General features: G+C 40.9%; 2 protein-coding genes across 3 annotated transcripts in view; both read left to right on the forward strand.

Annotated features, from left to right (window-relative positions):
- The window catches only part of LOC125385250 (integral membrane protein DGCR2/IDD-like), a 129,485-nt gene that overhangs the window by 23,770 nt on the left and 79,302 nt on the right, over positions 1-26,413 (forward strand). Inside the window, exon 3 of one of the 2 annotated variants that reach the window (XR_007224313.1) lies at positions 7,259-7,360. The exons of the other annotated variant lie outside the window; for it this stretch is intronic. The gene's annotated coding sequence lies outside the window, so the exon portion shown is untranslated. Of the gene's footprint in view, positions 1-7,258; positions 7,361-26,413 lie in introns of those variants that run through there. 2 annotated transcript variants of the gene reach the window in all.
- Positions 706-20,074, forward strand: LOC125385266. Its single transcript, XM_048406571.1, has 6 exons — positions 706-1,456; positions 1,781-2,799; positions 2,941-4,558; positions 4,784-5,445; positions 19,062-19,256; positions 19,967-20,074. The coding sequence occupies exons 1-6, from the start codon at positions 706-708 to the stop codon at positions 20,072-20,074; spliced, it is 4,353 nt and encodes a 1,450-aa protein (XP_048262528.1).

A 26,413-nucleotide genomic window follows, 5' to 3' on the forward strand; every position in this document is an offset into this window, starting at 1 on the left:
CATAGGCACGAACGGTGGCGTGACCTAAGTATAGTGGGGGTCGTCTTAAAGATGAGACAAAGAAATCATCTAAAGTCGATCAGTTCCTTGTGACGCGTCGAACGTTACACATTGAATCGAATCTAACACATAACGTCTGTCTCAAGCTGCGTAGTGCGATAGGTCTCGTTATATGCAAACCGCTAAACAAACCTTGACTGTTATCTTTTTCGTTTTTAATTGTTGATCTTTGACTGAACTTGTTGTTTTGTTATTTTTATTAAACTTTTATCAACCAACCCAGTATAGTTGTTCGTATACACTCAAACCTAACCACCTCTATTCTCGTAATAGAAATAGGGGATCAATCAGTTCGTGGCATCGATTGTTTAATCGTAACGAGAATTTACGACTCTCGTTGACGCGTTATCTAGCGATCGCGTCTCTCTGCGAACGGTTGAAGCATTTGGTCCTTCGAGCCGGATTCAGTGTCAAGTGAAAGGTGCACGCCAGTGACACCCACTACCATACAGTGCCACGTGAACCCAACACAACCAGCAGCGGAAGCGTTACTACCCCAGCGAGGTCAGTAACGTAAAGGGTCGTCACCTTTGAAGAGGTATAATTCGGTGGTTGAAACGCAACCACACAGCCTCCTGCCGCAAAGTGGGCAATCGCCAACAGAAGTAAGTTCAAACGATTTCGCTCTCAATTACATAACAAATAATGGCAACCGGAAACGAACTCGCCACCTTGCGTCGACGCCGGGGCTACTATATCGCCCAGTTTACACGCTTCGCAAAAAAACTGGACGACATTGAACAATCAGGCTGTCCGGAAGAGATCGATTTGATACAAATTAAAGATCGTCTAGAAATCTACGAGACGGAACTCCGTGCCATACAAAACCAGATCGTAGCTATAGACGAGGGAGAGATCGCGCGCGGCATTGAACTAGCGGAAGGATACGAAAAACTACAACGCCGAATAACTAAACAATTGATCAATATACGACGAAGTACGCCGTCACAATCGACAAGCGGCGCATCAGCCGCCGGTCGCGTATCTGCTTCGCTTAAACTACCGGAGGTTCGGATACCTACATTTGATGGCGCCCTCGAAGATTGGCAGTCATTTTACGATTCCTTCTCGTCAACGATAGATCAAAATGAACATTTAGCACCGGTTCAGAAATTTTATCATCTCCGATCAGCCCTGACTGGATGGGCCGCGCGAAGCATACAGTCATTAGCCATCACCGAGTCAAATTACGCAATCGCCATTGACGTTCTTAAGGAAAAATTCGACTGCCACCGTCAAATCTGCATGCGACAACACGAATTATGGAATTGTCATGTCTTCAAAGCGAAGTCGCCCAAAGAACGCCTGGAAATCGCCAAAAGGGCGTCGCTCTGTACCAATTGTTTAGGCAAGGAACACGCTCTTACTCAATGCTCCGCGGGGTCATGTCGCATCTGTAGACAGCGACACCACACGTATCTGCATCAAGACCATGGGCATAGCAAACCACGAACACGTGTCAACCGAACATCGAGCGGTCGATCTTCGCCTAGTTCACCGACCCCGCGTTCCTCACATTGTTCGAGACGCACATCCTCGTCTCCCCGATCGTCTCCCCGAGCATCGCCCCGAGCGTCTCGCCGAGCGTCTCCTCGAACGTCTCCTCGAACATCTCCGAAACGCGAATCTCGGTTATCGCGAACGGCGGCATCGGGATCGACTATATCGTCCAGTCCTAAACGACAAGGAAAACAATGACAGCATCAGACGACTGTGTTAGGGACCGAACCACAGAAAACGGACTCATTGACCTCGCCTCCTTTTGAACCATTGCAGCACGACTTGTTAGTCACAGCGCAGGTCAACATCTTGAACAATGAAATTCAACCATTTCGTTGTAGAGCTCTGCTAGACACCGGCTCTAGCATGAACTTTATCACCGAAAGGCTCGCTAACTCATTAAAACTCAACCAAAGGAAATGTTCGGTCCCAATCGGAACACTCAACACGTTATCGACGATCTCGAAACGCTACATCACGGCCATGATCACCTCCATTGACGGCACATACGAACGCAACTTGACGTTTCTAATCATACCGACTATCGCGTCTTGGGTCCCAAATCAACCCGTAGATCGCTCAACTATACAGATACCTAGGAATCTCCAATTAGCCGATCCAAGATTCCATAGACCTGCTCCGATCGAAATATTGTTGAGCGCCGGACCAACACTAGCATCACTCTGTGTCGGCCAACTTGATATCAATCAAGCAAACGGGCCAGACTTGCGTCTGCAAAAAACGCGATTCGGATGGGTCATCGGGGGGAGCCCAACCTCGCAATCATTAGCATACGCATTTCACGCCTTCACGACGGCTTTACAGGCAGACCTCGCCCGTTTTTGGGAAATCGACGAGGGACCGCCCACCGCACACATTTCGGAAGCGGAACGACAGTGCGAGGAGCACTTTCGAAATCACGTTCAACGCACCAACGAAGGGCGATACGTTGTCGCTCTCCCATTCAACGAAACAACTCCTCCGCTTGGATCCTCGAAAGCCATGGCAATGAAGCGACTCACTTCCCTTTGCCGTCGATTCCAACGAGACAAACATTTCGAAGCCGACTATCACGCCGTAATAGAAGAATACTTGGAATTAGGACATATGACGAAGATTACCACGGACCACTGCACGGACGACGGATATTTTCTGCCACATCACGGCGTGATCAAAGAATCCAGCCGGACTACAAAACTCCGAGTTGTGTTTGACGGATCTGCACCAACCACCACCGGAGTTTCATTAAACGACGTACTTCATACGGGACCGAAACTACAAGACGACATATTTCTTATCCTTTTAAGATTTCGTTTTCATCAGTACGTCATTACAGGCGAGGTCGAAAAGATGTATCGACAATTTCTTGTGCGTCCAGAGGATCGGAAATTCCAACAAATCTTGTGGCGCAACTCTGACGGAGAAGTTGACACCTATCAACTTAACACAGTGACATTCGGGCTGTCAGCGGCCCCCTATCTAGCTATTCGGTGCCTCAAACAACTGGCAGACGACGAGGGACATCGATACCCACGAGCAGCGATGGTCTTACAGCGAGACTTCTACGTCGACGATGTTCTCACAGGAGCTGATACAAAGGACGAGGCACAATCACTGAGAACGGAGCTCATAGAATTGCTTAAACTAGCCGGCTTAAACATTCGAAAATGGGCAGCGAACGACCGGGAACTGCTACGAGGACTTTCCGAGCGGGACATAAACGATAAGCTGCTACTAGGCGAATCGCAAACTTTCAAAACTCTGGGTGTTGTTTGGAATTCCTTTGACTATTCGATCCTATATTCCGTCAAAATCAATCCTACCACCTCTCGAATTACGAAGAGAACAGTCAGCTCCGAAATTGCCAAGATCTACGACCCTCTTGGATTACTGGCACCAGTGATCGTTCGCGCTAAAATGTTGCTCCAACGACTTTGGACTTTAAAAATTGACTGGGACGAAAACGTGAAGTTTCCACGTAAAACTATAATCAAGACTGCAGCGGAAATTGAATTACACGGATTCTGCGACACCAGCGAAAGGGCGTATGGGGCATGCGTCTACCTTCGCACCATCACTCCGGAGGGTCATGCCTGGACACGACTCCTCACTGCAAGGTCAAAGGTGGCTCCACTCAAATCACAAACCATTCCAAGGCTGGAACTGAGTGGAGCACTTCTTCTCACATCATTGGCCACTACAGTCCTTCAAGCGTTACCAAGCAACATTTCTCGGACCGTTTACTGGACTGATTCTACAATCGTTCTACATTGGATTAATACATCACCCCATACGCTGAAAGCCTTCGTCGCGAATCGTGTGACAGAGATTCAACAGAAGACTCACACCTCCGATTGGCGCCACATTCCCACTACCGAAAACCCTGCAGATCTCATATCGCGAGGCCAATCACCCGAAGACTTCTTGCGATCAACCATTTGGCAACATGGACCGGAATGGCTCCAACAACCTGAAAAATACTGGCCGACGTGGAACCCGGTACCATTAGCTGAAATACCAGAGCAGAAGAAGGCAACATGTCTGTCCGTGACTCCGCCTGACCACAGTCTACTGGAGAGATTTTCTTCTTGGCCCAAGCTGATAAGAATTGCTGCTCGTTGCCTCCGATGGAGACAAAAACAAGATCGGGGGGGACCTCTAACCACACATGATTTAACCAATGCGCATAACAAATTGGTCAAATTGTTACAGCTCTGCTATTTTCCAGATGAAATACGTACTCTCCGAACAGATCGAAATTCTGCAGTGAAGGGGAAGGTGCAACGACTCAATCCATTTCTGGACAAGGACGAGATATTGCGAGTCGGAGACCGACTCAGTCACTCACCAATGCCCTTCACTCAGAAACACCCAATCATTCTACCCAAATCCTCAGTTACAGCACTCATTATCGAGCATGAACACCTCCTAAATCTCCACTCCGGAACTCAAGCTACCTTATATGCCTTAAGGAGATCTTATTGGCCTATCGACGGCCGTAGTCAAGTTTAGAGCACGCTGAAGAAGTGCGTATGTTGCTGCCGAGCCAATCCACCTCCAGTGGATTACGTACTGGGCGACCTTCCAGCTGCACGGATAACGGAATCTCGTCCATTTACCAACGTCGGATTTGATTATTGCGGACCGTTCTACATCAAGGAACGAAAGGATCGCAACCGACTCAAAATCAAGGTATATGTAGCAATCTTCGTATGTCTTGCAGTTAAAGCAGTCCACCTCGAGCTGGTCACCGATCTCACTAGCGAGGCCTTCATTGCTGCTCGGCGAAGATTCATCGCTCGCCGAGGATTCTGTGTAACAATTTATTCTGACAACGGTGCCAACTTCGTTGGCGCCAACAACGAATTACGAGAGCTCCGAAACCTCCTGCAGTCCGACGATCATAAGGTAAAGGTTCAGTCCTTTTTAGCCGATCGACGGATCGAATGGCACTTCATTCCTCCCAACTCACCTCACTTTGGCGGGTTGTGGGAGGCTGCGGTGAAGTCCTTCAAACGACATCTCAGACGTGTCGCAGGTAACGAGCTCTTAACATTCGAAAACTTGAACACACTGATCATTGAAATCGAGTCTATCTTCGACTCCCGTCCTCTGACTCCAATATCATCTGACCCAAACGATCTTCTTGTCCTTACTCCCGATCACTTCCTCATCGGAGATGCATTAACAAGCTTTCGAGAACGAGATTTCCGGGACACTCCATCCAATCGTCTCTCCAGCTGGCAACACATTCAAAGGGTCAAACAACATTTCTGGCGCCGCTGGCATCGAGAGTACCTCAACGAGCTGAACATCCGAAACAAATGGAGCAAGGGCAGTCACGACATCCGAGAAGGCACCGTAGTAGTCCTCAGGGAGGATAACGTACCATCCATGCAATGGCCTTTGGGCCGCGTGATCAAGGTCCATCCAGGAGTCAACGGAATCATACGGACCGCTACCGTGCAGACGGCAACAACTACCCTGGATCGTGGCGTCAAAAGACTGGTCCCCTTACCCATTCACCCAGATCCAGACGAGTCCGACCACCCACACGGAGCGAAGGAGATTCGCCAGCGACGCACCTGACTCCACACCATATCATTTGATAGGTACCCTCTCAACGGGGGGAGGATGTTACGCCACGAGGCTTAACACAGGCTGTATTTTCTAACCGTCGCTCGCGGCCCTACAATGTCTCAGTCAGATCGTCTTATCTGACCGCCGGATCATATACAATGTATCGACGAGCGCATAGCTGTCGCCAAGCAGCGAGTTCTCGAAACGTCGACTCTCGTTGACGCGTTATCTAGCGATCGCGTCTCTCCGCGAACGGCGGTTGAAACACACTATGTTTCATGAATTTATTTGCTAACGGTATTGAAACAAATAACAAGCAGAAGACGAACTATCCGTGAACTGTTTTGCCAACGAGTACGCTTCCAATATTTTCTGTTTGAGAAAACACACTTGTTGCTGTTGCAACTCCAAATATTTTTACAGCCGACGCTTTTGCCATGAATCATCGGCTAACATATAAAATAGAGAAAAGCCATAGTTGATTGTAATGGAAATTTAGAAAACCTCAAACTCGATATAGAAGGGAAAAATAAAGGAAAGGAAGGGAGAGATAATTGGAAGCTTGGGGCCAGGTTTAATTCACTGAAACCGGGCTGCTTGTGTCATCACGAAACAGAATTGCTAGTACGTCATTTCTGTGCTCCCGTCCTCGTATAAACGGTTTCACTCGTTAAGAAAAAACGAATAGGCGGTGAAGAGAGAAAAAAGCAGACAGAGAGCGCTTTTAAAAAGCTGACGAAGCGTGTGTCACGTAAAATAAAAGGAAATTTAAAAGAAAGAAGAAAACTTTATTTTTCCTTCGTTTATACACTTATAAGACACTTCTGAGCTCTAGCCGTGACCGTACGAGACTGAGTCTCTTACAATGTTTTTACTTTCGGTGACATCTGTTCCCTCATTATCCCCACTACCCTGTAGGCGTACGTGACCGTTGCTACGCTTCTAGAACATTTGGTGGAAGGACCGTTAGGCCATAAATGAATCCTCAGGTACTCCGGCAATATACATTGTCGCCAAGGTCGCCATGTGTTTCCCTCATCGGTCCATCGGGTTCGAAGTATGCCAACCGGGACACCATCCTGCCCGCGGTGTGTGTGTGTGTCCTAGTCTCTGATGTGATTTACGTTACACGTGCGTTGCCACAACGAGACACACGGTGCTATTTGTCGTTTTAAATTGCGCCGCAACTTGTTTTTGAGATCTTTGCTAGAGACATGTGAAAACACGTTGGAAGTATATTTCTTGTTTTTGTGGAATTTATCTGGAAAATGAAAAATAACGTAAAACATGTACTTACGACTTACAGGGTAATTGAATGTATACACTATAATAACCAGCGATTTAAGGCTTTAAAAGATCGAAAGAAAAGAAAAGAAAAGAAGAAAGATAATATGTTGTGGCAGTCTAACTCGATCTAAGGAAATAGAGAGAGAGGGGGGGGCAAAGCTTGTTAATCTGGAAAGAATACAAGCATCAGTTTCAAGCACTTACAGGGAATCAAGCGGGCTTGTTAAGGTCGTAAGTTGGACAATTATCCCGTGTTAGGTTCAATCAGCTTAGTCCTACACAAAATTGATCGAATCATGCGAAAACAAATGTATTCTGATTTTTGTCGCAGATATTTCTGGTCTACGCACTCCAGTGCCCGCACAACTGATATTTAAACGCCTGATTTTCCCATATTCTACAGCGACAACATTACCTGATTTTTTACAACCATGAAGGACTCGAAAATACTTGCAATCCTCATCTGTTTGCAAATTATTTTCGTCACTTTCGTCCCGTAGTTCGCTGTCGAGTGCCGAAGCGTGCAGACGTGTTTCTAGTGCCCAGTGAAGTTCGAAAGCAACACGTGTTACCCAACCGTCGAAAGTGAACACAACGTGCTCCTATCTTCCCAAGTGTTTCCTATCCGCCAGAGAGAAGAAAAGCCTACGCAACTAACCCCAACCCGATCCCTGCCGCATAGCCTCACGACTAGTTATTCATATTGAAATAGCTAGCTCGATGATGGCCCAACAATCACGACCAGGCTCGCCTGTGCAAACCCACCACTACCCTGCGCTACTCCCCCCGTGGCAGAAGCTCAGCAGATCCCCCCGTGCCAACGACGCCAATAAGGCGAAAAAACGCAAAATTGAACCATCAAACACTAACTCGAACGAACAGCCATCAACACAAATTAACACTCACAACAGGTTTGCAGTATTGGAATCCTCAAACGACGCCATGGAAATCGCAGACCCGCCGTCAAACCATCACGCACAGAGAAGCCCCCCTCCACCACCAATATTTGTTAATGATGTCATAGACATCCAGACAATGACCAAGTCCTTAGAGAGAGATATCTCCAAGGAGGACTATAACCTGAAAATAACCAACAATCAAGTAAAAATCCTGCCGACGAACCCAGAAGCTTACAGGAAGCTCACCAAGACACTCAGGGCCCTGAATGCCAACTTCCACACCTACCAACTCAAGGAAGAAAGACCTTTTCGGGTGGTGCTACGAAACATCCACCACTCCGCAGACATCGACGAACTAAAAATAGAACTATCGAAACTCGGCCACGAAGTCACAAATGTCAGCAACATAAGGCATAGAGTCACAAAAGACCCGCTATCCCTATTTTTCATCGACTTAAAACAGAAACCAAACAACAAGGAAATCTACAATATCAGTCGTCTAATGAACGCCATCGTTAAATTCGAACCACCGCAAACCAAAAAGGAGATAGTCCAATGCAAAAGGTGCCAAAGATATGGGCACACGCAGAAATACTGCAACCACACCTTCCGCTGCGTCAAATGTGCAGGTACACACCCCACCGACCAGTGCAGGAAATCACCGGAAACCCCAGCGAAGTGCATCCACTGTCAAGGTGACCATCCTGCCAACTACAAAGGCTGCTCAGCCTACAAAAGTCTGTACTCAAGCAAATACCCCAAACTTAGAACAAAAGAGGAAAATCACCAAACACCCAGCTCGCCGAAATCCACAGTTATCCCAATCCCCCCAATCAATCAAACACCCAGCCCTATCAAACTCACCACTCCCTCAAACTCCTATGCCCAAGCGGTACAAGGCACTCAAAATACACCAAATAGCCACAGGGATCCTCCCCAAAATAGTGCCCCCACCTCACCTAACACAGACAACGTCTCTAGACTAGAAAAGCTAATAGAGAAACAATCAGAGCAAATAAACAATTTGCTATCGCTATTAACATTCATCATGGACAAATTAATACGCCCAGACACAAAATAAAACCAAGACGCATAGCTCTCTGGAATGCCAATGGTCTAGCGCAACGCAAACTTGAGCTAGAACTCTTCCTAAAACACCAGCTAATCGACATAATGCTCATATCTGAAACCCACTTCACCGACAAAAACTACCTGAACATAAACGGATACAAGTTCTACCATACCCAACACCCCAGCGGAAAGGCCCACGGCGGCACCGGAATCATAATCAAAGCAAATATCAAACACTACGAACTTCCATCATTCCAGAAAGACTACCTCCAAGCAACAAACGTAGCAATAGAAGACTATCATGGTACAATCACCACCTCAGCTGTATACTGCCCTCCCAGACACTCCATCGCCAAAGAAGACTTCGACCACTTCCTGGACACCCTGGGCAACAGATGCATAGCCGGAGGAGACTACAACGCTAAACACACCCAATGGGGTAGCAGACTGGTTACAGTAAGAGGCAAAAACCTCCTCAACAGCATAATATCCAACAACCTCAACTACCTTACCACATACGAACCCACATACTGGCCCACCGACACAAACAAAATACCCGATCTCCTTGATTTCTTCATAACTAAAAATATCTCGCCAAGACACGTCCAAATCAATTCCTCGGCTGATCTCTCCTCTGATCATTCCCCCGTGATAGTAACAGTCAGTTCAACTATCATCGAGAATACACCTAATGGCTCCATTCATAACCAACACACCAACTGGCAGCTCTTTAGAGAAATCTTTACCCACACAACTTCAGCCTCAACCTCACTAAAAACCAATGACGAAATCGAAGCAGCCACGGAATACCTAAATGAGAGCATAATAAACGCTATCCGCGTCTCCACACCGGCAAAAACGTCCATCAGCAATCACGAATACCCCCAGTACATACTAAAAAAATAGCAGAAAAACGTAGACTAAGAAGGATATGGCAGACCCATAGAACACCGGAGGACAAACGCAAACTAAACAACGCAACTAGAAAACTATCCAAAACCATAAAGAACTACAATAATGACCGTTTTCACAAATATCTCGCCAGCCTGTCCCCCACAGCCGACTCAAACTACTCACTATGGAAAGCCTCCAGGAAACTCACGCGCCCCCCACAAATAATACCTCCAATCCGCCGCCCGCAGGGTGGATGGGCGCGTAGCCCTATAGAAAAAGCCAACCTATTTGCCAAACACTTGACTGAAGTATTCCAACCCCATTCCTCCATAGCCGCAGCGGACGTCACCGAATACCTGCACACTCCCTTCCAAATGTCCCCTCCTATCCAACCCTTCACTTCTGCAGAGATCATAGAAGCAATCAGTCGCCTAAACCCCAAGAAAGCAGCAGGTCACGACCTAATAGGAAATAAAGCAATCAAGGAACTCCCCATAAAAGGGATTGCACTCATCGCATCAATCTTTAACGCCATCCTCCGCCTTGAACACTTTCCTAAGGCGTGGAAAATCTCACTAATCACCCTCATCCCCAAACCCGGTAAACCAATATATGAAGCCAGCTCCTATCGCCCAATCAGTCTTTTACCTACCCTATCTAAACTATTCGAGAGGATGCTCACGAACCGTCTCCTTCCACTCCTAGAAGAATTGAAAACTCTCCCAGATCACCAATTCGGCTTCCGAAAACAACACTCAACAGTAGAGCAAATCCACCGCATAACCCACATGATCAGCCAAACCCTTGAAAAGGAAAAATACTGCTCAGCCGTATTCCTAGACATCCAACAGGCATTCGATAAAGTATGGCATGAAGGGCTACTCTACAAGCTTAAAAAAATCCTACCCCACTCATACTACTCCATCCTAAAATCCTACCTAACCAACAGACAATTCATAGTCAAATGTCTAGGCGCCACTTCCGCAACATTCCCAATAGAATCCGGCATACCGCAAGGTAGTGTCCTCGGACCCCTACTATTCTCCATCTACACTGCCGACTTACCCATATCAAACGAGGTAACAATAGCAACATTTGCCGACGACACAGCACTATTAGCTACCCACGCAGACCCGGCAATTGCCTCATCCACTCTCCAGCGAAGTCTCGACTCCATGGAAAAGTGGTTCCAAAAATGGGGCTTTAAAATAAACGAAAAAAAATCCTCCCATGTAACCTTCACGCTCCGAAAACAAACCTGCCCCCAGGTCACCATTAACAACACAATAATCCCAAGCAAGGACTCCGTAAGATACCTGGGCATGACCCTGGACAGGAGGCTAACCTGGAAAAAACATATCTCGGAAAAAACAAAGCAACTAAAGGAAAAACTAAGAAAATTCTATTGGCTCACGGGCCGACGCTCCAAACTAAACATACAGAACAAAATAACCCTCTACAAGGCCGTAATAAAACCTGTCTGGACCTACGGAATCCAACTATGGGGAACAGCAAGTAACTCCAACATTGAAATACTCCAACGCTTCCAATCGAAAACGCTAAGATCCCTATTAAATGCACCCTGGTATGTTACCAACGAAACAATACACCGAGACCTCAAGATACCTACAGTCAAAGACGAAATACACAAGTCCAGAAGCAGATATAACACAAGAGTCAACAACCACCACAACCCACTAGTCACCCAACTACTGGACACGACGGACCAGATCCGCAGACTAAAAAGAAAATACCCACTAGATTAAATCCTTAGTCCTACTAGAATCAACAATATAAAGCTATTATAATCCATGTCATTGTATCACGCCAAATTAAGTTACTGAAAATTCTCAACGAGAATTGATTGTAAATATTCTAATAAATAAAAAAAAAAAAAAAAAAAAAAAAAAAAACTTTCGTCCCGTCAGGGGCTGGTAAGTTGATACTGATTAATTATACCATCGAAATTCTATATAATGGCTACAAAAAATATTTGCATCATTACCCTCATTTCCTAACGAAGCGCGTTTTTTTACCAAGTTTTATATTTCATTTCATAGTATCAAATCTCTGTAGTTACACGAAAGTATTAAATGATAGGAAACTTGATATACACGAATTTAATTAATTAATAAGTTACCGTTAATTAATAAGTACACCGTTAACGCTTGCATGCTGGTCGTTAAAACGCATGCTGCGCGAATAGGGTACACAGCGATTCATTTAACTCGCCTTGAATTAGTTTTAGAAAGACAAACATGGACAGGGATAATTTTTGTCACGAGCCGTTTAATTTGTTCGTTCATTAGAACGAATTAATTTACACCTGCTGAGATCGCGATTGATGGGACAAATTCGAAATCTTGTTACATATAAATATTTTTAAACAACCACGTCGTAAGCTTTGTATATTTTTGAATCGCAACGAAACTGTTCAGAGAAATGCTGAAATTATTAATTAGAAAAGGAGATTTCTACGCATCGTTGTAAAAATGTCAGGAAAAATATTCGTGAAACAGTTACGTTGTTACAAGTTCTACAAGAAGAAATATTGAAAATCACGTTCCACTTATTCAGTTGCACGTGTAAAAGGTATCTTGCGTTCGCGCAAAGAATCTCTGAAGGATACATGCTTTATAATAATTGGAGTGTCGAAGTTGTTACGCGGATCGGCGTACACGTACCTTTTAATGAAACTAGGTTACACATTCGTTATTCGTTCCTAATTTTCGGCTTCACGATTTTTACGCAATAAAATTTTATACACCTGTTCGGCTTATAAATGATTCAATTCAAATTTGACAGAATTAAAGTTGAAATAATCATTTGTACTTCATTAAAAGGTTCTTTCATCATCTCGTTTTAATATTTTTATTGGTAATATTTTGTTGATCGTTATATTTAAATGGAGTTTTTCAAAGGAGAGACATTTTAAGGTAGGAAATGGACATACATTTATAATAAGAATTCAGAAGAAAGAATATTTCATACAGAAAGAAATATTCCGTATGTATAAATAACTACGCCATGAATTTTATATGTATCGGATATTCCTTCTGGTTAATGTATCTGATGTTTTTTCACGCGAGATAGCGTATATTTGCATCTATATGTCTCTTCGTTTCTCAGTAGTAAAACTTAGCATTCATGCGGCTGATAAGTAGTTACGCACTGACAACGAGAAACATAAAATGAGTAAGAAGCATGAGACATTCTATAAGAAAAATAAACTTGTTTTTATCTTTCATTGCATATTCGTCAGAATATTGTTAATAAATATTTAAGTTAAGATTTCAGTTGAAATAAATACATAGGATTAGACATTTATTTATATATGTATCTATGAACGCATTTGACATAAAATTTTGATAACGACTAAAATTATATATTCTGATATTAAATTAATTTAATGAGAATAAAAAACTAATTTTTTTAAACAAGATTTTGTATAAAGTTATATTTATTAGGAAAAGTTCGTTCATCCCTTTATAATATGATAGGATTAGACTCATAGCTGTGTAAATCATTTCATGGAATAGTATATGTGTGCGTGTGTGTTCTAAGTTTTTATTATAAAAATGCTAAATGTACTAGGAGACGTTTTTAAAAATTCATACATTTCTCTTCATCAAACATATCAATCGTTATATTGAAAAGTTAATTATCTTTTATTTGTTTCGAGCTGCACATTGATTGAGACATTCCTGTTGGTTATAATTGCGAATTTAACGCAACGAAGTTGTTTGAATCCCTTGCAAGCATGTAAATATATCGTCGAATTAATAGGTCAATTACTTGAGGTTGGAATTGAAAGAAAGGGAAAGGTGGAGGAGAAGTCTTGCGTTTGAATGCGGGACACTTTTAAAGCCCACAGTTCGCTGAAATTGCCAGAGAATTCAATTAAATGGCAAATTAAACCATTGAACTGAATCTGTTTCCAATCGCGAGCTTAGAAGTTCTATCCTTTGAATTTTTATATCAGTCAACTTTCTTTTTGTACGTACGGTAACGAATATAATTCATGAATTAATGAAGTATGTAATTGGATGAAAGTTCTTCTTCCTGGATTCAGTTTAGACTAAGAAAAATTATATAATAACGAAATTATCAACTTAAAATTGATAGAGTGTGATAGTTTATTATTATTATTATTATTATTATTTTTTTTTTTTTTTTTTTGCGTGAGGAGGGGAAAATGCTGTTACGCATACCCAGTGATCCGCATCACTGGATTATGTGGGACTCGGGCGGATGTTGTTGCCATACCCGCTAAAAACCCCTCCTCCTTTTTCCTTTGCTTCGAGGACAGACAACCCCGGTAAAACCTGTCGGCAGTCATCAGGGTTGTCCTTTCATGCCCCGTTGTATCTTCTTCGTCGGGCAGTTATTCTGTATACTCAGTATTGCTCTCGTCATCTTCTCAGCTAGTTCAGAATACTGGGCTGATCTCGTTCTGTGGTTCTTTGTTGTCTTGTATCTCTGCCTTCACTGCTCCGCGTAGTTGTTGTTGCTCTCGTTCTCCTCCTTGCCTCCTTCAAGGCCTTCGCTGTCACCCTCCTGTGAGACATGACGGTCTTGCGAAATTGCCTGAATTTATCCCAGCTCTCGTTCTTGGCGGTCACCGTGGCGATCAGATTGTCCACGTCTATCTTCTCGCCAAGAGCGTTCTCCAGCTCAATCCTTCTGTCCGTTTACCTCGGGCACGTGAAGAGGGCGTGCTCTGCATCGTCGTTAGGGTCTCCACAGTCGAGACAGTTGCTGTCGCTGCTCTTGCCAATCCTCTTTCTATAGACACCGAAACTCCTGTAGAGGTGGCCGTGTGTGCGTTATATATTTATTGGACGTGCGTGATAGCTGTGGTAGTTGGGCCTGGTCCGCTGTAATTGTCACTGGGGCCTGTAGATGTCGCTGCCATCGTCCGACACTAGTTAATGTCGAGTGGTGGTATTTGCCTTGTCGAGTGCCGCCACACTCCCATGCCCGGTTAACAGCTGCATGGTGTGATGATCGATGCCCATCTTCTTTTTGGTAAATAGCAGCGCACTCGGTATTAATTTCCTTGCGCTTCCAGTTCCTCCTTCAGCTCGTTGCCGTCATCCGCGCCGATCTTGGTCTTATGGATCTTGTTCCACTCGTAAGTCTCTCCGAGCATCTTTATCTTTATGTAGATCGGGAGATTCCCGGTCAACACGCAAAGTGCCGCGTGGGAGACGGTACGATATGCCGTCGTTGTTATGCACAGGGCCGTTCGTTGTGCCCGTTTCAGCTTCTTCCTGTTCTTATCGGTATTCGCTAAGCTAATTCTTCTTTCTGAACCCATACTGCCTCCGATGGAACGGGTCCGTTCCGATGCATCTCTCGATGATCTTCTTAAAGCATTTTTCCCAGATCTTGCTCATGGCTGGGAGTATGCTTATCGGCCGGTACGCGTTAGGGAGACTGGGATCCTTTCCCGGCTTCCTTAGCAGTATTACTCTGGCCGTCTTCCAGCAGTCTGGTTCCAGCTTGCTTCCAGCTCCTGCTTCCAGCAGTCCAGGAGTCTTCCATCGACTCCTGCAGCCTTCTTGGTGTTCATTCTTCCGGCGGCATCGACGACATCGCCTTCGCCGATGACGACGCTGAAGCTGATGTCTTCTTCTTCTTCTTCGGTCTCTGCCTTTTCGCGGCCCTCGTAATGGGAGGGTCCGTGTCCCATGGTGAATAGCCTCTGTAGGACTGCTTCCACCATGTCGATCGGCATGTCGTTGGTTGGTTTCTTGCTTTTGCATCTCTTCATGACTGTGCGATAGGGTTTGCCTTCTTGCTTTTCTGTATGGATGGAAACGCGTTCGAAAAGTAGAACGGAGTAATTAGCGATGCACGATCCCAGGCTGGTGAATATTTTTCCATCGGGAAAAGTCAGGTCGAGCGATACAAGATTTATATGCTCGTTCTGCCAGTTATTTCAACGTCTGTTACGCGATAGAAAATGAACATAAATGAATAATAAATGTATTACAGCCATAAAGATTGCTTGATGTACGCCACCGTTTTTCCCCTATTTCTCCGATACAATTTTCCTTTTTTTTTTCCTTGCCAAACACTTTACTAATCGGTACGTATTCGAATTATCCTCAATTATTCTCGGTTGTTTCCGTTTCCTTTGGATTTAAATAAGTACTCGTTTGATGTACGTGCAGAGTGAGATAATAACTATTAACAGCTATAAAATAAGAAGCGAAAATACGTTGAAACTCGACTTCTAGATTCGCGAGACTTTGCAGAGCTTCGAAACTCTCGTGTTTCAAACCTAATAAAAAGTTGTAGAGGGAGAATTACATTGCGAGATCTGTTAAGGAAAATCGTATCGTTGTAATAGGATTATTTCAGCGAGGGAAATTCCGTGTTGCGTGTAACGCGTTGCAAAGCCATGAGCTTTCTTTCGGGTTAATATACATAATCGCCTTATCGAACTTTCCATCTAAACCGTTGCGCTCACACGTGAATTTTGCATTTCAATCTTCTTACTTGCAGTCCAGTCCAGTTTAGTGTGACTAAGCTAAATGTTTCAGCCCTTCCAAGTAGAGTATGTATTATAGAGAGACGTACAACTCTATGAAGGGGAGATCAATAAATTGGGTTATCTTCAAATCACTGACAATTATTTCATCGACACGATTTCACCGACAGCGAATCCACCGGCAATGTCTATCAAAGTTTATTTACCGATACACCGAGTGAAATCACCCACAATCATTTCACCAATATTCTTCTTTGTCGATAATTATCATGTTTGCCACTACATGTTATCGTTAATTATATGTCTTTATTTACACATTCGTTTACGCGCATAACGAGATAAACGAAGAAACGAAAATGATATGTTGTCATGATGTATTGTTAAATTACTAATTAACACGAGTTATATATCTACCTACATGAAAGCTTCTAAATATCAATTATAATTCATGAAAGCACACAAGCTATTTTGCTATACACAAATAGAATTATAAGGAAATGTTACGTGCTAATGATTTAACGAAATCTATTCTTCTGTACATTTGACATTTCTGTATTATTACTTGTGTACTTTCTGCTCTTGTTTACGTCATCGGAAGTAAAAATACGTTAAGCGAATCAGCTAATCTATTTGAGCGATTCAATGGCTCGGTTTTCTCTTATGCGACTACCAAGTAGAAGATAAGTTCTTGCTTATATAACATTTTATAACATCCAAATTAACTTTTTTTTTCTTTTTCTTTTTCTTTCTCTTTTTCTTTTTTTTCCCTTTTTCTATTCTTTTTTTTTCCCTTCTTTTTTTCTTTTTTTTCCCTTTTTCTTTTTCTTTTTTTCTTTACGTGGGAGAAATCCGCTCGGACACGAAGCCACTTCTTAAGTGGCGTGGTAGTGAACATCCAAATTAACTGGGGCACTAATTAGCTGAAGCTTCTAGTCAAACCAGGTATCAGTCTTTGTACGCAAAGGCATTCATTACAATCGTTTAAAGTTTGAAGAAACACCGTTACAAATTCGTGATATAAGAGTAAGCGATTCAAAACTCGGATTCATTTGTTGGAACGACGCCGTGGGCAAAAGTACATAATGGAAAACTTTCTTCCAAGACCAATTGATAGCGCTGACGTAATTAAAATGTGACGATATTGCCAGCGACGTTTCTCCAAATAGACGACTAACTTATTTACGAATTGCCGACGCACGATTGCCGCTGGTAATACGGTTAGTAATCACTTTATTGAATTTTCTCTTGACGTGACATCGTCGAGTTCCTAGAGAGATTCTTCTCCCTTGTAAAACTATGTTTCTGCAACGCATGTATTTGTTGAATTACCGTTCGTGAACAAGTCCTTCTCTTTATTACATGTAATAGATTCTTCTTTTGAAGTTTTAAATTACATTGGTAATTTTCTATAATTTATTACTCGAATATGGTAATTTTTTCTTAAAAAGTTTGCTTTTTCTACAATTATTTTACTACAAAACCCATCAAAAACATGATGTATGTATATATACCCTCAAATATTATCGGTTTATTCTCAAGCTATAGTTCAATTTCGGAAATTGCCAATTAAAATCATTAAAAAAAAAACACACACAGAAAGTTCGTTAAAATATGCGATTTTCCAATCAAGATATAGAATTTATTCGAGTAATATAGATTACAGTAGCGATGGTGACGGCAACGATGAATGGACTGATTCTTCGTGCGAAAATAAATTGGAAGCGCAGAACGATGCATTGTTTCAGGGAATATCGATTTTCAAGCATGGTTTTAAAGTACGTGTGCGCGTGACTAGGTTTGTTAATTAATGCCGCTCCCAGGTTTTCAATATATAAATGTGACACCTACATATCTTTAAGCTTAAAACAATTGGACTAACAATTTCATTAAATTTAAATGAATATTTATCTTTTTAAACGCAACAATATTTTTAATGACAACTTCACGTGTAAATCAAGTGCATACATATTCGATCGTTCTTGAAAACCTGATTCTCTGCGAAGAGAAAAAATCCTTGAATAAAGATTTGATCTACGTTTTATATGCTACGTTTTACATCCACCTCTTTTCAGATATACCTCTCTATTTAAAATCATAGATCGTCACACTCTATAGGTATTTCCTTGAAAAGGTTAAAGTCGTTCTGTATAAAAGCTAATTCAAAGGGGAAGGAAATTCTGCGAAAAATTCTTTCAGATTTCCCTATGTTTGAGCTCGAATCAAAGCAATCCTGTATAATAGGATAGGACGATAGGATGATTCTGTATTATTCCTTGTGTACTTTCTGTTCCTATTATTTACAATAGGATGATTATGCGTTTAACTTCTCATAGAATCTCTCTGATTCCGTATGATATCGTCAGTGTTTTTGAAATATGTTATTGATGTCGTAACGTCAACCGTTTCCAGTGCAAATTCAATTTTGAATCGCAATTTCCATGTTTGCGTGGCAAAAGCGTAAAATCGATAACGCACGCAAACATGTCTTCTTTGCTAATGGCGTACTATAAATATAAATATTTGAATAAATATTGCGAATTTCATATTGCTAAAAGATTTATACTATTTGTTCGTAAATAATCGTCGGATCTATATTTAAGTGGAAACTGCTGCATTAGATCTCTTTTCTTAAAGAGATCTAAAATTATTTGGATTGGTAACTTGGATGTAACATGTAATTTATTCTTCTTTTATAAATAGTGTACAGAAGATACCAATTCAGAGAAATGGACGATTGATCCGTACAATTAATCGATTTCTTTTTATTACAGAAGTGCAAGAGATTCCGCGTTGTACGCGGATGTTGCAACATCGAATGCCTGAATCCCACAGAACATCCGACCGAAGTTAATGTCACTACCGTCGATGATTCACCCGGAAATGGTTCAGTTCAGAACCATAGTCTCATATCCGGATGCATCTCCCATATGCCACATAGTCATATGTGGATGCTGAGTTTATTGATGGTAATTGTAATATTTTAATTTTTTTTATTCTATATTTTCGACTTCTTTTTTCGAGTAGAATCGCCAATTTTCCGCTTGTACTATCAATTACCAACCAGCCTGTATGACAAAATTCTATTTTAAACACAAAACTCGCCACGAGTGGTTATTTTGTTTACGAAATTAAACGAATTTAATAAATGAAATGGCAAGGAAGGAACTTCAAGTGACCGTCAAACTATTTTTATGCTTGAAAAGTAATTCGCAAAGTAATATAAAATAATACTACTGATTTGTGTCTCTTTAAGAATTTTTTCTTAATCTCTTGTTTTTTTCCAGTGCAATCCCTTTTATCGGAAGTTACTTGATTGCTTTATTTCCTATTAGGTGGTGACCTGCTGCTTTCTTGGGGTTTAGGCGACTGATTGCTTCTATGATCTCTGCAGAAGTGAAGGGTTCAATAGGAGGGGACATTTATGTTACTATCACGGGGGAATGATCAGAGGAGAGATCAGCCGAGGAATCCAGCTATGAATCTATTGCCCAGGGTGTCCAGGAAGTTGTCAAAGTTGTTAATTGTTATCTGTGTTGGCGTAGTGAATAAACAAATTGATGTTCGGTGTTTCAATTATCAGAATTATAATCGATGTTAAATGTATAGAGTTAAATGTATAGAGTTAAATGTATAGAGACATAAATGTATGTCAAATGTATCGATGTTATATGTATAGAAAAAATTATTTGTTATAGCTGTGGAAGATGGAGATCTGTTAGAAAAAATGGATCATGAAATTGATCTTGAGTATAATTTTCAGACAAAATTTTTTATTGCATCATAAAGTACTCATCACGAGAAACGAAAATTTCAGAAAACCCATTTTTTTTTCTTTTCTTTTTTTTTTTTCTTCTTTTTGGTTTTATGTATCCAAGGTCGAGAATAAACTATGTGCACGTTTCTTGTATTCGTTTCTTGTATTTTTATGAGGAATTCAGTCTTTTTACGCCACAAGAGTCTCAACGTTTTCGTTTTCACGCCTACGTTACGCTCGTTAAACACGTTCCAACAAGACCATGAATAAGGATAACAGCTTTAATGTTTTCACATGTGTTTATTTATTATTTTAGACCTTAAATATTTTATTTATAAAATCTTTATTTAAACAAGTTACCATTGTCGCTACAATAAATCAATGAATGAAATCAGTTTAAATTTAAAATATCATTTCATAATTTCTCGTCACTTGTATCTAAACACACTCCTGCTCGGACAGCCGAGGAGGACGGACGTGTCTAGACGGTCGTCCTCTCCAGGTATAAGTGAATAGTGAAAAAGTGCTCCAAAGTAATAGTGCTGCAAAGTGATAGTGAGGAGGAAATAAAATAACAATGCAGATACCAACTATAAACATAGCAACAAAAGGAGAAACATATTATATAAAAACCAAACAAACCAACATGGAGACAGAAGAAACAAAAGAGCATCGGGGACAGGAAGATAGCAATACAGAACATGAAGGATACTACCAGGATGAAAGCTGGAAGCCAGTGAAGGCTAGCAAAAAACGTAAAACAACCACAGACACAAGTGCCATAGGAAACCCAGTCACAGAAAAGCAGCGATGGCTGCAAGAATTACCACTAAGTAACTCCTTCAACTCACTAACTGAAGAAATAGACTCTGACCCCGTAAGTAAAACCATTACCCAAACAAACCATATTACAAAACCACCACCAATCTTTGTCGAGGCCCAAATAATAGACCCGCTCATTGATCTACTAAATAACCTAGAAGAGAAAAACAATTACACAATAAAGCAAACAAAATTGGATCAAGTAAAAATTCAAACAAACACACCAGAATCATTTAGGAAAGTTACAAAAGCATTAAAAGAAAAAAATGCCATCTACCACACTTATCAGCTTAAAACTGAAAGGAGCTATAAAATTGTCATAAGAGGATTGCATCCTAAAACCAACGTACATAAATTAAGCGATGAGTTAGCTAAAATTGGACATCAAACTAGAACAATAAACAATATAACAAGATTCGACACTAAGCAACCACTACCACTATTCTTAATAGAACTTGAACCCAGAATCAATAACAAGGAAATATACGATATCAAACAAATACTAAACACAATAGTAACAGTCGAACCACCACGACACAAAAAAGATATACCTCAATGCATGCGGTGTCAACAATACGGACACACTAAAAACTACTGCAACAGAAGCCCAGCCTGCGTCAAGTGCGCAAAAAATCACTTAACTGCACACTGCCCATATTCAGGAAAAATAGAAAAAGTTAAATGCTTCAACTGTAACGGTAACCACCCAGCCAGCTATAAAGGCTGTGAAGTAAGAAAACAACTACAACGAAAACTGTTCCCGCCCCTACGAAGCAGGACAAGCACTAACACACAAGCCCATCATGACAGCACAAAACCTGAAACATTACCAAATACAGAGCAAGCAATAAACACCAAACCTATCAGCACCAACACCATTGGTGGTCTAAGCTATGCTCAAGTAACCAGCCAACCAACACACACACATAACCAATACCACAGCAATAGTAACAACGACACTGCAGAAATCAAAGAACTGCTCAAACAATCCATAAAGAACACCGAAATGCTAACCAGAATGATAAGCGAACAAAATGCAGTACTCAAACAGCAAACCCAACAAATCACAGTCATGCTACAACTAATTACAAACGTGCTAAGCAAAAAATAAAAACGGACACTCTAAAAATAGCAGCCTGGAACTCAAACGGCCTACAACAACGGGCCCTCGAAACTAAAACATTCATATACAATAATAATATAGACATATTACTTGTCTCAGAAACACACTTCACTACAAAAAGCTATTTGAAAATACCATACTACACCATATATGATACCAAACACCCCTCAGGAAAAGCTCACGGAGGGACAGCAGTGATAGTCAGAAACGATATCAAACATTATCTTCACAGCCAAGTTAACAAAGAATATTTACAAGCAACCACTGTTACAGTTCAAACTAGCAGCAACCACTTCCAGTTGTCAGCAGTATACGTGCCTCCGCGACACAAAATAACAACACAAATGTGGGAAGAATACTTCCATGACCTAGGGGACAAGTACATCGCAGCGGGAGACTACAACTCAAAGCACACGCTCTGGGGATCAAGAAACATTACACCTCGAGGTAGAACACTAGAAAAATACATTAGAAATAATAACCTCAATATATTATCCACAGGAACACCGACACATTGGCCGACTGACCTGAACAAAAAACCAGATCTTCTGGACTTTGCAGTTACAAGGGGACTAAACACAAATAAACTAAAAATAACACCCAACCTCGAGCTCAGCTCCGATCATACACCCATAATAATTGAATACAGAAACAAACCAATTCACTATAGCAAACCAGAAACACTATACAATAAAACCACCAATTGGCAAACTTTCAAAGAAATAATAGAAAGCAAAATAAACTGCAACATCCCGTTAAAAACTCCTGAACACATAGAACAGGCAGTAGCAACATTGACAGCAACTATTCAGGAAGCAGCAAGGACAACCACTACTCCCGAACCAACCAGCAGACAAACAATAACAATCCCGCAAGAAATACTCGACAAAATCAAAGAAAAAAGAAAAGCAAAAGCAAAATGGCAAAAATACAGAACCCGAGAAAACAAAAAACACTTAAACAAACTTGCAAAGGAAATAAAAAACAAAATAAAGGAGCACAACGATAACGAATTCTCAAAGTTCATAGGGACACTCTCCACACACGAGAACACCAACTATTCACTATGGAAAGCCACGAAAAAAATAAGGAAGCCAATAATACCCGTCCCGGCAATCAGAAAAGCAGATAACACATGGGCAAGAAGCAACGAAGAACAAGCTGAAGAATTCTCCAACCACCTCTACAACACATTCACACCACACATTACCAACAACAGCAACCTCAAAAGTCATACGGAGGAGGATCCACAAACCACTGCTACCACAGCCGACAAGGAATACACCATACCTAAAACATCGGCACAAGAAATTAGAAACATAATTGATAAAACAAAAAACAACAAAGCGCCAGGAATCGACCTAATTAATGGTAAAATCTTAAAAAACCTTCCGCCAAAAGCAATAAGACTAATAACAGTAATATTCAATGCAATTCTAAGAATTCAATACTTCCCCAAACCATGGAAATTAGCACAGATCAAAATGTTACATAAACCAGGCAAAGACCCGCACCAAACTGCATCTTACAGACCAATATCACTGCTTCCAGTATTTTCCAAAATACTGGAAAAGATAATATACGACCGCATAAAACCAATAATAGAGACAAAAAAACTAATACCGGATCACCAATTTGGTTTCAGAAACAAACACTCCACGATAGAGCAAATGCACAGGCTTATAAACGAAACAATAGTAGCACTAGAAAACAAGGAATACTGCACAGCCCTCTTCATAGACATAGAGAAAGCATTCGATAAAATTAACCATGAAAGTCTACTACAAACAATTAGGAAACAATTCCCGGAGCAAATACACCACTTAATAAAATCCTACCTAAGCTGCAGAACCTTCGTAATAAAAATCAAGGACACACATTCTCAAGTTAAAGACATCAAGGCCGGGGTACCACAAGGAAGCGTCCTAGGCCCAATACTATACACATTATACACGGCGAACATACCAACAACTACCAACAGCACAGTATTGACATTCGCGGACGACACAGCTATACTAGTCAGGCATACTAACCCAGAAACGGCAGTCAAAATACTACAAGAACACATCGTAAAAATAGAAAATTGGCTACAAGAAAAACAAATAAAAGCAAACCCCAATAAATGCAACCATATTACATTCACGCTACGGAAAAAGACACCACCAAACATCCTATTGAACGGCACGCATATAACGCAAACAAAGCATGTCAAATACCTAGGACTCCACTTAGATCAAAAACTCACCTGGAAACTACACATCAAATCAATAGTAGAAAAAATACAGAAAACAAGAAGACAAATGCATTGGCTAACAAGCCGAAAATCCAAACTAAGCACAGAAAACAAGTTAAAAATATATAAAACGATCATAAAACCAATCTGGACGTACGGAATACCACTATGGGGGACGGCAGCAATGAGCCATATAAACAAAATAGAGGTAATACAGGCTAAAATCCTCAGGACAATAGTAAACGGACCTTGGTACGTCAGAAACGAAGATATACGAAGGGACCTGGGAATGCCAACGGTCAAGGAAGAAATCAACAGATACTCCGAGAAATACAAATTAAGAATAGCAACACACATAAACCGGCTAGCTGCGGAAACATACAAAATCACAAATATGGACAGAAGACTAAAAAGGAAGCACCCAGCAGACCTTATAAAGGACACAACCTAAGAAACACGAGGATGGTACCCCGCTGGGGGTAGCCACCAACATGCTAATTTAACCGTTAAAAAATTCCACCAAATGTCCAAATTGGACAAATTGTGAATTTTAATAAATAAATAAAAAAAAAAAAAAAAAAAACTTGTATCTAAAAATAACAAAGAAAACGGTGTACCCACATCGTGCGTAGACGGGAAATTAAAACAGTGGAGCTTAATTGAGACACTGATCATATTCCGCGATTGTAAAACAATAATAGAAAATCGTGTTTCTTTTGAAGGGTATGAAATTGTCAGGAGATTATGCCATAAATGAAATTGGAAACTGGCTGGTCAAAGGGATTAAATTCAATTAAACCGAACTGTGTTATATTGTACAAAGGCTAGAGAACTGCTACCAAATATCTGCTAGTTTAAAGGTGTCCCTTATAAATTATAATTATATTTCAAATTCAATCTCCTAGTAATAAGTAAATTAATATTTTACCTAAAATCTGTGATATAGATAACAAAAATAAATTCTTTACATTATTCGTTAGTTTGCAATATAATTAGAATATTCTTTATTTTTATTTTCTGGTGTCTCTGTTATTCTTAAAAGATAAACTGCTTATTTACAAATTTAACACTGCATATGCTATTAATAAATCATTTTATATTTAATTTTGCAACCTTCAGTCATTGTTAAAACTTGTTGACGATACTGTCGGTTAATAGAAATTTCTAAAATCCCCTTGTTTCTACTCGATTAAAGGGTATATTGCAGAAACTATGTTAGCTACAGTGTTAGCTACAAATCACCTGTGTCACTCCGTTAAACTTATACACAATAGTATTGTTTCTTGTTTTCATTTAAAATAAAATATGTTATTGTAGGAATGAAGCAGAATGTTCAAATAATTGAAACAACTTTTTGTCCTATAACTAGTGCCTTTCATTTTAAAAATTAAAAAATTTTTGATCAACGATATTTGGAAGTTTCGATCTAAAATGACCAGGAATTGAAACAGAAAATATTTTGATGCCAATAAATACATATTCTTCACACATAAAACAAATATGAAAACAAAAATCGATGTATATTAATGAATTTTGAAATGGGGAGGAATTATATGATTATACCCATTCTCTGTTGCGTTTAATTGTTTCAATTGATGTCTCATGAGAATTTTCATCGAATTTTTTAGAGATCCTGGCTGTAAGGTCTTTTTAAAATTATAAGAACAGATTCAAACTATAACATTTGAAAACTTGTGGTTACAAAACTTACTTGTTTCTCATAATTATTTAAATGAATCTATTCGGCATTTTGAGTGACCGTCCCTTTATGGCTCGGACGGCACCTCTCCTTCCTTTGGGAAATTCCGAATTATCTGTCCTCCCCGAGCTGCAAACCTGATGACTTAGACAGTAGGGAAAAACATCAGGGAAAACCTCTGGCTAGAAAAGTACGATAGACGAACAAAATTTAACGGCTGATGGGGAGTATCAACAACATACAAGGACAATCATCAACAAAGTGTCGTACCGTGCGGGTGAAATACTGGAGTTTCAATAAGATCTTATAACCATCGAGTTCAGAACATCAAACTTTGTTTGCATAAAGCAAGTGTAAACAAAGTGTCAAATTACACTAACACTCGATCTATTAAATCCGTTCCACCTTGAGCGTTAATTCATTCGAGGTTCGTGGTATCGATCGATCGGTCGGACGTGCCCGCTGGCTCTTTAGTTGATGATTTGTAACAGA

The sequence above is a fragment of the Bombus terrestris genome, chromosome 6 (assembly GCF_910591885.1).
Source record: "Bombus terrestris chromosome 6, iyBomTerr1.2, whole genome shotgun sequence".
In the NCBI taxonomy this organism is placed as follows: Eukaryota; Metazoa; Arthropoda; class Insecta; order Hymenoptera; family Apidae; genus Bombus; species Bombus terrestris.